The 13,706-nt window shown below is 34.0% G+C and overlaps 1 protein-coding gene across 7 annotated transcripts in view; it reads right to left on the bottom strand.

Annotated features, from left to right (window-relative positions):
* Positions 1 to 472: 472 nt before the first annotated feature.
* Positions 473 to 13,706, bottom strand: part of LOC149784983 (protein YIPF3-like) — a 67,046-nt gene continuing 53,812 nt past the window's right edge. For 6 of the 7 annotated variants that reach the window (XM_089978652.1, XM_089978653.1, XM_089978654.1 and 3 more), the window contains 2 exons: positions 10,177 to 10,348; positions 473 to 3,174 (listed from right to left, as the gene is read on the bottom strand). In XM_089978652.1, the coding sequence (XP_089834778.1) occupies positions 10,188 to 10,348 (161 nt within the window). In that variant the 3' untranslated portion in view covers positions 473 to 3,174; positions 10,177 to 10,187. The remainder of the gene's footprint in view (positions 3,175 to 10,176; positions 10,349 to 13,706) is intronic. The other variant, XM_089978658.1, reaches the window with a different exon arrangement.

Raw genomic sequence — 13,706 nt, 5'->3', positions numbered from 1 at the left:
TACAGTGTATGACAACATCAAGGTACAGGGTATGACGACATCAAGGTAGAGGGTATGACAACATCAAGGAAGAGTGTATGGCAACATCAAGGTAGAGGGTATGACAACATCAAGGTAGAGTGTATGACAACATCAAGGTACAGTGTATGGCAACATCAAGGTAGAGTGTATGGCAACATCAGTGTACAGTGTATGGCAACATTGTTACAGTGTATGACAACATCAACATACAGTGTATGGCAACATCAAGATACAGTGTATGGCAACATCAAGGTGCAGTGTATGGCAAAGAAGTTCACCACTTTATGGATTGCTGTATATCCTTGTTTTTATTAGAAAGTTTAGTAGCGATTGGAACAGAACTGGTTACACCAGTACAGTAATTGCTGAAAATGAGATCTTCATAGGAGACAAGTATTTTGATAAACTCGGCTTACATTTTCTTGCTAGAGCTAAGTATTTATAGATCTAATTATGCAACAAAGAATCCGGAATTTATTGCTTGTAAGTACTGTGTACAAATGCTCTAAAATATGTCAAAAAATCACAAAGAGATGGTAACATGGGAAGGAGAGAGAGATTGAAAGAAAAAGACATGTAGGTTCTCATTTCGTTCTTAGACATTTAATTATCTATACTATATACATATTATTCTCTCTGTGAAATCAAAGAAATTTGCACCTTAGCAATCTGTACATGTGGGTGTGGGTGTGTATACAATGTAAACATTTTCATATGTGTGTACAGTGTAATGAACAGGTTAGTAATTAAAAGAGAAGATAACTCTAAACACTATGTCAGATGTACAAATAAATCTGAAAGGTCCACTCAAGTTCAGTCAGTAACACAATTGAATATTGCAAAAAGGTACAGACAGGATCACCTTTTCTTTTTTAATGCATTTTACTTGAAAATAAAAACAATTCCTTCACAATATGCATTTGTGAATACAGAAACAAAAGAAAATTATCACAAAAGATCCATCTTTTACCCAATGCTACAAAATTCTTACTTTAATACGATTTTGGAAAGAATTATGAAACATCCTGATTTGTGCTTGAAAGACAACTATGCATCCATGGTCAGTCCAAAAAAGATCACCAATTTAGTAAAAGTAACAAAAAAAGTTAAAGTTAAAAATGTGTGAAAAGCAAAAGAAATAGAAGAATTGCTGTCATTACTTGAAAACTGAATTAGGTCATGCAAATAATACAAATATGCCAACCAAATTTCATTTGTCTATAATGGGTAGATTAGGGGTCTATAATGGGTAGATTAGGGGTCTATAATGAGTAGATTAGGGGTCTATAATGAGTGGATTTGGGGTCGATCTTGATAAACAAGCTTCATTTTTCAGCACATGATCAGCTGCTATACATGACAGCCAGTATAACTGGCTGAGGAAGAACCCAGGAAAACCCAGGTAAGAACCACTGATCCACAGGAAGCTATTGGCAAACCCAAAACTCGAACCCATGTGGACAGAGATGCATAACATCTTGGACTTGTATGCAACAGACTGTAATTTCTGAGATGATGAGATGTTTTAATATTATGCAATATTGGAAAATTATTACACTGCTTTATTAATAAAAAAACAAAATAGTGATAAAACATTGTACAAAATGTGTTTTACCCTTTACAGAAGGGGAGAAACTTCAAGAGAGTCATATAGGTTTAGATTTTGGCCTGCTAATTTGTCTGTCATTCATAATTTGAATGCCTAGTCCCCACTGAAAATGTGGCTTTGCATGAGGAAGTATAAAACTTCACTTTCTGGCACATCAATAGCTATTCTTTCAAAAAGGTATCATGTTGACACATCATGGCTACTCATTCAAAAGGTATCATGTTGACACATGGCTATTCATTCAAAATGCATCATGCTGACACATGGTTATTCATTCAAAATGTATCATGTTGACATATCATGATGTTGGATAAATCATGAGTTATTCATTATCATGAGTTATCAATTAACAAGATGTATAAATCATGAGTAATGCATTATGAATTAATTAACTGGGTATCACGATTGATAAATCATGAGTTATTCATTATCATGAGTTATTCATTAACAAAGATGATAAATCATGAGTAATTCATTATCACGAGTTATTCATTAACAAGGTATCATGTTTGATAAATCATGAGTTATTCACTGACAAGGTATCATGTTGGATAAATCATGAGTTATTCATTCAAACAAATAGTTCACTGTATATATGTTAACCAAAATACCGATTTAGCTTTGAAAAATTGGAAATAGTGCTAGTCAAGTAAAACTTAATGTTACCTGCACTGGATTTTATAACAAATATGATGAAAAAAATATACATTTATGTAAAACAGCATGAAAATTTGTGGGTTGTATACAAGCAAACCATTCAGTAATATTTCTAGCCCTGCTATGGCACAACAAGATCCTCCATCTCTCCAATTTGACCATAAAATAAATTTATCGATATGGTCTTGTAAATCTAACAAACAAATTCTACTGATTTATGCAAACATGTAACTATAAAACTTATGTCTCTCCCCTTTTAGCACAAAAATACACAAAACATTTCTTAGAAGAAAATATTACAAATTATTTATCGTTAGTGCTGGAATTCTCTCAAACTCATTCCTGGACCACATTATGTTAAAAACATCTAATTATATTAGTAATTTCAAACTTTAACTTACTGAATCTAATAGCAACACAAATATTCATTCTGATAAAACCTATCTATCACAGGCAATGCTCACAGGAATTTCTTTCTTAAATGTTCTTAATTTTACATTGATCATGGAGGAAATCTGAGATTCTGATGGGATCCAATGACTCTGCCTGTTCTGGAACCTGGGATAAAACCTTGATCTGCAGATGGGATGAACTGCCATTTTGGAATGATATGGATCTACATGAAGCTGTTCCGGTTCAAAATGATAATAGTTTGGGATTTAAGTTTTGCCCATAGATTTGCCTATGGAAATGTGTCAAAATTAGGTGTACTTCAAAGATGAGAACATACTCCTTCCCTGGAAACAGTCGCAGACATGGAAATGAGTATCTACTGCATAGTTTCAAGCTGATGTGTCCATATGTAGCACTCAAATCCACTACTCTAGGTTCCATCCTTCTGTGTCTAAAAGCCATCAGATGACGATTTCTTTTTTTTTAAAACTATCCTGGAAAAAATAAAATAGATTGTCAGTTATTAATTTGGTCTGTTGTATGTTTTATAGCACAATAGAACTTTAAAGGTCAGATTGTACTAAGGCAAGTAAAGGGTCTTGCCTAAGAACACAAATGATAGCCAGTCTGGATAAGAACACAAATGATAGCCAGTCTGGATAAGAACACAAATAATAGCCAGTCTGGATAAGAACACACATGATAGCCAGTCTGGATTGATCCAATAATCAGACTCAAAGCCACACCCATCTTGACACAAATCCAATGGCTTAATCAATGAACCACCTTGGCACTAAGTTACAAAATATTTGATACAAATACCTTAAAAAAGAAATAGTCAAAAATTTATCTGCAAAAAAACAATACTAGACATATGTTTATGGAAAATGTAATGCAGTGACCTAAATGTAAAACTTCAGCAAAAATTTGGACTGATAGGAAGTATATATATATATATATATATATATATATATATATATATATATATATATATATATATACAACATTTATGATATCTACAAGCTGTCTTGTGCCATTATCAAATAATTCATATCAGTTATGGAGTCTTTTATCTATTTGTATAAAAATTGTTTCAAGTGTCTATTTAGTCTGAATACTCATTAACATGTCTAGTCTATCACAAATCTTAAGTTTAAACTCAATTAAAAAATGTACAAAGTAATACTTTACTTCAGATTCCATAACATTATCTAGAGTACCATGAATGGAAACATCATGTGACCACCAAGTATTTAACAGCTGTCAAGCTTGCATTCTTTAACAAAATTTACTGTGTATAAAGTGCTATTTTCTTACTATACATACCATAACTGTGACCCATGACTTTTAGAACTCAGAATCTATGAGTTTCTTGATCACTTAGTTACCCTAAGAGCAAGACATCCACAATGTTTGGTCAAGGAACTCACTCCTGAAACATTCTTCAAAACCTAGTTTTCTTTGAGCCATAATGACCTTTAACTTTGACCCCAATATCAATAAGCTTCTTTTATGCCCAACATTTAAGCTATCCACAAATTATGGTGATGATACAGTCCCAATCACATTTTAAAACAGGTCCAAATAAACCTCAGAAATATACTTCTTTCATTTTTTGTGCACAAGGTGACAAGTTGTCTCAATAGGCTCAAAATGTGATTTTCTTTGGTGCATACATCTTGAATCTGAAGGTTCCATTTTAGATTAATGGCAATTGTTACTCCTAAATATTTCATCTGGCTGAGTAACACATACTGATTTCATGAGATTTATTTATCTTTCATTTGCATTACACTGCAATTTTTGGGAATCTTATGCCCCATTTTCATGCTTGCTGCCCTAGTTTACTAATTTCATTGTGTAGCATCTTGGTATCCTGCAGGGTTTGGAGTGATCTGTAGCCTGCAGCCACTTGCAAAAATACAAATCATGATGTAATTAGTGTCCAAGGAGAAAATCACAGGCCCAGTACTACACCCTGGGGTACTTCAGACGCTACTGTGAACCATTTAGAGCTGGAGCCATTTAACACCACATATTGTTGTCAAACACGTAAAGAGTCTATCCAGAACAGAGTTTTTCCATCTTGTCCATAATGAAATAATATACTCTTTAACAAATTCATGGAGGACAGTGTTAAAAAATGTTCTAGTACCAAAATACCTAATTGGTCAGCTCCTAATAAATGTTTAGATCAATCAACAATAAGACAATGCGGTTGTGTTTCACAACTGCAAAATTTCCTGAAAGCAAGATGTTTTACAAATATAATAGAACAATTATCTAGGTATTTCATGATGTTATAAGAGGAAATATGATCAAAGACTTTACAAAAAACGCTGGTGAGAGAAACTGGATGGTAATTACTAGTCATTGCACCTGTTTTGAACAGCAGCCATATATTTCCAAAGACCACTTCTTTAGGATGTTGCAAAATGTCTAAAGACTGTTCAAACAGGTGTGTAACCACTGGTGCCAATTCTGAAGGTAGTTCCTTAACCTCTGCCTGCATGGGTTCGAGTCTCGGGCTCAGCCAATGTGGGTTATGTGAGAAAGCTTGCTGGTAGCTTCTCGTGGGTTGGTGGTTCTTTCCAGGGCTTTCCCGGGTTCTTCCTCCACCATTAATACTGGCTGCTACATATATATATATAGCCTATCTTGTGCTGAAAAACGGTGTTAAAACCTACAACTACAACAATAACAACAGATATCACACTCTGCTGTACAGTCAAGGCAATACCAATTACTGTTGTCTGTTATTAACTTTTCACACTCTGCTGTACAGTCTGGACAATACCAATCACTGTTGTCTGTTATTGACTTTTCACACTCTGCTGTACAGTCTGGACAATACCAATCACTGTTGTCTGTTATTGACTTTTCACACTCTGCTGTACATTCTGGACAATACCAATCACTGCTGTCTGTTATTAACTTTTCAAACTCCTTTTTCTTGATATAAATACTCACAGGAATTCATCGAAACAATGACAGGCTCTAAATGGGGAGTCTTAAGAAAACGTAAATTGATTCTGAGGGGCTATCACCAGAACTTTTAAGTGCACTTCAAGCCAAAATGTTGTATAGCTCAGCAATTTTAGGTTTTATCCTCACTGAAAATGTCAGACATAGATTCATACTTATGTTGATACTCTATGTCATCTGATATAGTCAATTTTCAGTTAATTAACAAATATAATTACTGTCTTTTGCCATATTTTTTCTTCATTTTAGCACCTTTTTATCACTTTTGTGCCTATTTTCTGCCAGATCATATAACTATCAAACTAAAGCAAAACTAACATTGTTAAAAATGTGTTTCTTTTCCTGACAGCTGTTTTAAAGGAAAACAGTAGTATTTACTTATTCATGGTTCATACGGCCCTGGAGAGTTTCTTTTCATGGAGTTTATAAAGAATTCCAAGGTGCTTAAATGGCATTTCATGGAGTTTTCATGGAGTTTATAAAAAATTCCAAGGTGCTTAAGTGGCATTTCATGGAGTTTTCATGGAGTTTATAAAGAATTCCAAGGTGCTTAAGTGGCATTTCATGGAGTTTTCATGGAGTTTATAAAGAATTCCAAGGTGCTTAAGTGGCATTTCATGGAGTTTTCATGGAGTTTATAAAGAATTCCAAGGTGCTTAAGTGGCATTTCATGGAGTTTTCATGGAGTTTATAAAGAATTCCAAGGTGCTTAAGTGGCATTTCATGGAGTTTTCATGGAGTTTATAAAGAATTCCAAGGTGCTTAAGTGGCATTTCATGGAGTTTTCATGGAGTTTATAAAGAATTCCAAGGTGTTTAAGTGGCATTTCATGGAGTTTTCATGGAGTTTATAAAGAATTCCAAGGTGTTTAAGTGGCATTTCACCTTATTCCATCTTACTGAAACTGAACATCCTCCATAGCTGCCAGTGTTAGATGTAATTTAATCCAAAAAGTTTCAGCTCATTTTTTTTATTCATTATTTACAAAATAAACAAAAAAATCTCAATTGAAAAAATGGTATATATGAATAATTTTTGGCGGTTTATAAAATAAAATAAAAAAAATAAAAGAGTTCTTGGCAAAATTCAAGGAGTGTTTTCAAGAAATTTAAGGCCTTTTCTTGAGGGATTTTCAAGGCATCCTATCCATGGAGTTTTCTGGGTTGTTGCTGTTGTTATTGTGGGTTTAACGCCATTTATCAGCACACATCGGCCAGTATATCTTGTGGAGAAACAATCCACAAAACCTGGAGAAAAACCACCTACCCACAGGAAGCTACTGGCAAACTTTCTCACATAAAAATGTTGGCTGAGCCAGAGACTCAAATCCATGTGTACAGATGAGAGATGTCGGTGTTCTGTAAAGGAAAGCACCTTTGACCACTCAGTCACCAACAGCCCCCAGATTTCAAGGCTGTATAAACCATGTATTTTTCACGCAAACCAAATTAGACAGCAACAGAAACATCAGCTGTGTATTTACAACCATTTATCAGAAATAAAATCTGTGTTAATCCTGAAAATCTAAAATGCCACTAACAGTTAATGACAGCAACCTGACAAGTTTTGCTTGTGTTTTTCAACTGTCAAATGAAAATTTTGTTTGGTTTATATCAATTTTTGACCACCTTGTACCACCCCTTCCCCATCCGACACTATTTATTCATACTTTCATTTGTGGACTTGGGAAGGACTTATGTTCTTCACAGTTTGTTGAACCTTTATGTTTGTGGACTGTAGAAACCAAATATTCTATGAAAATTGGGACCCTATAGATAAAAGATTCAAAATTTCAATCTCTATCTCTAAACAAATAAAGTTTTTGTCCCCTTTTAAGTACTAAAGTGAAAGTATCAAACAGATGTAACTGTTAGAAGATTTTCAAAAGATTTATACTTTTTTTTAAAGATTTGTTTGAAGAAAAGAGACAGTTCTGGTGTATAATAATGGATCAGGGAAACAAATAGAAACAAGGAAATTGCACAACTTTTTCTCACTGCATATCATCCAATAGTTTCATTGTCTTATAAAGGAGAGAATTTGTCAAAACAAGAGTCCCCTGATGGGACTGATGCTCTAATGGCCAAAAAGAATTTTTGGAATTCAAGATAAGACCTTTTCTTCTTTTTAACTCATGAGTGCTAAAACCATCTCTGATACTTTTGAGCTATGACACTGACATGATTTTCTAAATTAACTTGTGTGGTAGCCATATTGCATGAAAGATTAGCACCAATTTTATTTGGGACCAATTAGACATCATTACACATCACATAAACTTCATGTGACTATGATTATCCATTTAGGAAGAGTAAGGACAGCAACATTTTCAGATGGCTGCCATGGTGGCAATATTGGATATTTGATTAAAGCCCTACTAAACATCGTAAAATGTCATATCATGAAAACCCATTGTCAATATGAACCATCCATTCTGGAGGAATAGCCATAACATCATTTACAAAATGACCACTGAGACATTAGAAATCAGATCAGCATAACCTTCAGTCAGGTCCAACTAGACATCATAATAAGTCTTTTGGTGAAAACCCATGTCAATATGACCATCCATCAAGAGTAATAACAATTTTCAAGATTGGAGGTCACATCAGCATAATTTTCATCTTGAATCAACTAGACATCATAAGAAGTTGCCTGCTGAATAGCCATGTTGATATGACTCTGTCTTCAGGAACGGCTGCAATAACAAGATTTTCAATATGGCTGCCATGGTGGCCATGTTTGAAGTCATTATTTACAACTAACAAGACATCATATGAAGTTATTTAGCAAAAATCCTATTTTGATATGACCATGCATTCAGGAGGGGTAGCAATAAAAATATTTTTTTTCAAGAGGCTGTCACAGTGGTCATATTATATGTCAGATCAGCAAAATTCTTATTTAGGACTAGCTAGATAGACATCCTTCTGTTGAAAACCCCATGTTGGTATAACTTTCCTGTCAGAAGGATTAGTGATAACAATAATTGATGGCTGCAATGATGGCGGCCATACTGGATCAGATCAACACCAATTTTATATCGAACTAGACTTAACAAGAAGAGCTGTGCTGAAAATCCCATACTGATATGACCAATCTTCAGGAGTAGCCATAGATTTTCAAGCTGGTCATTGTGGTGGCAATGTTGAATGTCCAAGCAGTACCATTTGCATTAGGATCAACTAGACCATGGGATGAATGTGTGTTTAATGTTGCATACAATCCTCCAAGTAGTTTAAAAGGAAACTTGTGCTGACAGATGAATGGATGACAGGCAGCCTTGAAAAACACTGCAAAAGCCAAGTAATGTAAATTTCTTGTCTTGGAGTCAATACCTACACCGTGTATTTATCTCACCCATTTGCTCACCATTTTTAAACAACAATCCCTCTATTTGACTGACATTCTAAAGGGTAAATAGAATATTCAGGAATTAAATAGTAGCACAATTTTCATTTGAGACCAATTAGACAACATAAGAAGTTATTTCGTATAAATCCCGTGTTAATACAATTGTCCATTCAGAAGAGTGACGATAACAAGATTCTCTAAATGGCAACAGTGGCTTTCATACTGGATGTGTGAGCAGCATCATTTTCATTCTGAACCAACCTGACATCATAACAAGTCTTCTGGTGAAAATTCCATGTCAATGTGAGGTTTTGTTTAGGAAGAGTATCAGTAACAAGATTTCAAAGATGGTTGCTATGGTAACCATATTGAACATCAAATTGGTGCTATTGTCAACAAGACAGCATAAGGAGTCTTTCAGTGAAAACCCCATGTTGATATGAATATCCATTCAGGAGCAGTAATTACATTTTTATGATGGCTGCTGTGGTGGCCATACTGGATGTCTAATTGGCAACATTCTCATTCAGTTTAAAACAGACCATTGGATGATGTGTGCAATTTCATGGCAATGCTCCATGTAGTTTAGGCAATAACAAACCTGTACAAGAAGACTGCACAAATCTTGAAGGCTCTTCTGTCACACAGATGAGAAAATGTGGTCATGTACTATGTATGGTTAATATACATTGTAGAACATTTAATTATAAAGGAAAATATTAAAATTATTCTATAACAAAAAAACAACGTATGTTGTATTTTCTATTTACTCACTTGGTGAAAGTACATTCAATGTTTCTCCTCTAGGCAGGAATGGTATAAAATCTAGGGCAGTGATCGTAAGAACTCACTGTACTGGTGAAAATTTCATTAGCATAAATTAGCTATCAGATGATCAGAAAGTTAATTAATTCCTGCCATTTATGCTTGTCCATAGATATCATTGGGATATCTGTCATTGTTATTGTTGCTGATGATGCTGGTGGTTATGTTATTATTGTTGTTATTATTATTATCAACAACATAAATAACAGAATCTATTAAGATCAGACATTAAAAGCAAGGAAGTGAATAATACAGGAAAAGGTATGCAACAATAGCATGGAGAACAAGTACAAGAAAAGGCATCCCAAACCACAGTTATGAAGTAATCAAACCTTGTTGACTTTTAGGATTTAACAACAGTTTTGCCAGCTTGCTGGATTTTGTCAAGCAATCCGCCTCTCCTCATTGTAATAGCCACTGTGTCGTTGATATATTTTAGTGAACTTTCCACAACTGAAGAATTGGCTATCTTTTTGCCATTATCGATCACAGCATTTATTGTTTCTGCAAAAAAGCAGAATTCCTAGATGTAGTTTTGATGATTGGAGAAGTCCATACATATAGACATGAGTGTGTCTGAGATCACTCAACTGGCCTAAATTAACCTCACAGCCAATTGTACATGTAATATCAGCTGGCCAGGTATGTTAGTGGTCCGATTTGCAACATTTTCATTCAGAGCCATTTAAATACGGCAATAAGTATTTCAGTGAAAACATTATATAAAGGCTATCATTCATGCATGAGAAGTAATGATAACAAACTTTTCAAGATGGCCCCTATGGTGCCACATTGGAGGTCTGATAAACACCATTTTCATTTCAAACAAGCTATGTATTACCGTATATATTGGGACATCATAAAATAATTTTTGTTCCTGTCCAAGAACTTATGGTGAAACTTTTTTTCCATCTCAGTAATATGTCTCAAGACTTAAGAAACTAAATAAATTTGTGTTGACTTTGCACTCCCCCCCAACTACACTCTGCAATAAAATAGGTGAACAAATTGCTCCTTTGATTTTAAAATGAAAGAAACTAACCTTGTATTGTTATCATTTATTCTTTTTTTCATTATGAACATTAAAGAATAAAATATATCCATGAACTCCATATATGTAGCATAGGCATCCATACTGTAGCATGTATCGCTTATGTCCGAAATAAAAATCATTATTTGAAAATACATTCACTTAAGTGCAAGTGACACACTTTTTGCTAGCATGGATTAAAAAATATATCATTAAAGCAAGTTACTGCTGTATGTACTATTTACCTGCAGACATCAGCGCACATTTGTATTAATTATAACTACAGATGCCAAGCAAATAGAAGCCTGGCTGTTGAATAAACATAACTGGCAGAGAGCAGTAAATCCATTGCTTTAACTACCAACAGGACATCAAAGACAAAGGTTATTTTTATTACAAAGCAAGCCAACCTCGGAAGCATACTTTGTGTACTTTTAAGCCAATTTTTAAAAAGGATATCAATACAAAAGTTATTTTATTACAAAGCAAGATGACCTCGGATGCCAACTCTGGATACTTTTAAGTGTACTGATTTATTTTTTGGAATATACAAAGTTGGCCAATATATGGAAGCTAACTTTGGTTCCTTTTCACCAGTATTCACGGGAATTTTGAAAATAAACTGAAACAATGGAACAATTTTTAAAGTGACACAATATAGTGCTTCATGCATTGACATTGATGACCCTGCATTGCCCAGAAGATTTGGAGAAAATAAAATCATTGGATGAATTTGTGAAGGCCAGAAGAGAAGATGATGATTTTACAGACAATATGATCATTAACATTGATGAAATTCTAGTGTACTTTGATCTCATTCCTGGACGGACTGATGATAAGATGGGGGGGGGGGGGGGGTAAAAGTGAGAATTGGCATGACTGGTGCAGATTTGTAAGAATCTGGCTTTAGTCACTGCAGTTTCCACTTCAGGATAATATTTCACAGCATTAGAAAGCTAAAAAAAAGACTCATGCACTGAAAGAATAGATTGTACATATACAGGAGAAGGGTTGTCTTGATGAGATGCTGCTGCTGTGGATTAAAGTTTTATTTCTGGTGCACAGTTTTATATTATTTAAAATAAAATTTCAGTTGGAGTCCATTTTCTGTCATGTAATTTTTGAATGATTTAAAAAAGCGTCCCACAACTTATGACTCGAAAAAAATGATGTGTCCCAGAACAAACAGTGCATACAAAAAATTACTTTAACAATTAATTTATTGTGTCCCAACCAATATGGTGTCCCAGTAAATATGGTACATATTGCTATATCAATGTTTAATGAAGGCTGTTGTTGAGGTGATATCCAAGCAGTAGCCATATAAAGATTAAGGACCAAGCAGACGTCACAAGAAGTCTTTAAGTGAAAACATCCAATCCACTAAATAAAAGTAGAAATAACATGGTGTTAAAATGGCCACCAATGCAGACACATTGGACATCACAGTAGTACTATTTTCAGTTAGGAGCAACTATGAAAAATTATGAACATCCATTCAGGTGAAGCAGCTTAAAATTTTTTTTTAGATGTCCACTGTAGTAGCCATAATGGACGGCCATATGACACTTTTCATTTAAGACCAACCAGACCTTGGGATGAATGTGTGTATAAAGTTTTATGACAACCTAACAATTAGATATGGAGAAGCAGTTATAACAAAGTTGTATTATTTCAGATAAGTAATGGGTGGGTGGGTGACAGAGTGATAGTGGATGACAGACAACATACAATCCCACAAATCCTTCTGGTCATGAATGTGATGGCCTGCATGCCAAACCAACTCAAAACTTTAACACTGCAACCATGACCTTAAAGTCAAAAGGGTAAATATGTGTCTCACAGAATGAAATGTCTTAGTTTTATGATTATTCCTTACAAGTCTGAAGAGAATCTATCTAGGGATTAATGAAATACATGTAAAATGAAATACATGTAAAATGAAATACATGTAAAAACATGTAAAATGAAATACATGTAAAAACATGTAAAATGAAATACATGTAAAATGAAAAATCTGAAGCAAAACCTTAAACTGACATCATACAAAATTACAGCAAAATTTCAACAGTTATAATGCCCCAGGAACTCAGACTATGTTCAAGTGAATGAGATTTAATATAATACACATTTTCTTGGGTTTTAAAACAAGTTCAAACACTCGAGGTTCCTTGTGTTGTGTTTCAGCCATCATAAATGAAAGCCTCTGGTTAAAATAATTTGAGTATTTTAGCATATCCTGAGCCCACAACATGGCCAATGACAAATACATCTGTAAACTGTTCAATTCTTAAGGCTGACAACAACATTTCCAAATGCAGAAACAAGAACAAATATAGAAAATGTCAATTAACAAATTAAAATTTAGGACTGATTAGGTTTAGTACACCAATCATCAAGCTTTACATATATCAACCAATTATACATAGGAGTGGTCATAGAAGACTTCCCCAGGTATGAATTTGGCATCCTCATCCCAAATTTTAATGTATGTTCCATTTGGCCTTGCATATATATATATATATATATATATATATATATATATATATATATATATATATATATATATATATATATATATAAGGGGCATATAAATAGCTAGCTTAGCTAGCTGGAACAAATTTGGAAATTTCTTTTTGGTTGTTATGTACAATTTTCCATAGCTCACATGTCTTTTGGATACTTCTGCTTCCAAATAAGATTTTTCACGAACATAAGCTCTGCTTAAGTTTCACTGTCTCAAATCAGTGCTTTATTGACTACTGTGCCAGAATTATTATCTGTTCCAATATGATGTATTAGGGTTTTAGATCCAACAATGACATATTCGTT

Source organism: Sinohyriopsis cumingii, chromosome 13 (genome assembly GCF_028554795.1).
Source record: "Sinohyriopsis cumingii isolate HCF-2022 chromosome 13, ASM2855479v2, whole genome shotgun sequence".
Classification (NCBI taxonomy): domain Eukaryota; kingdom Metazoa; phylum Mollusca; class Bivalvia; order Unionida; family Unionidae; genus Sinohyriopsis; species Sinohyriopsis cumingii.
This window is presented reverse-complemented; position numbering and strand designations above follow the sequence as displayed.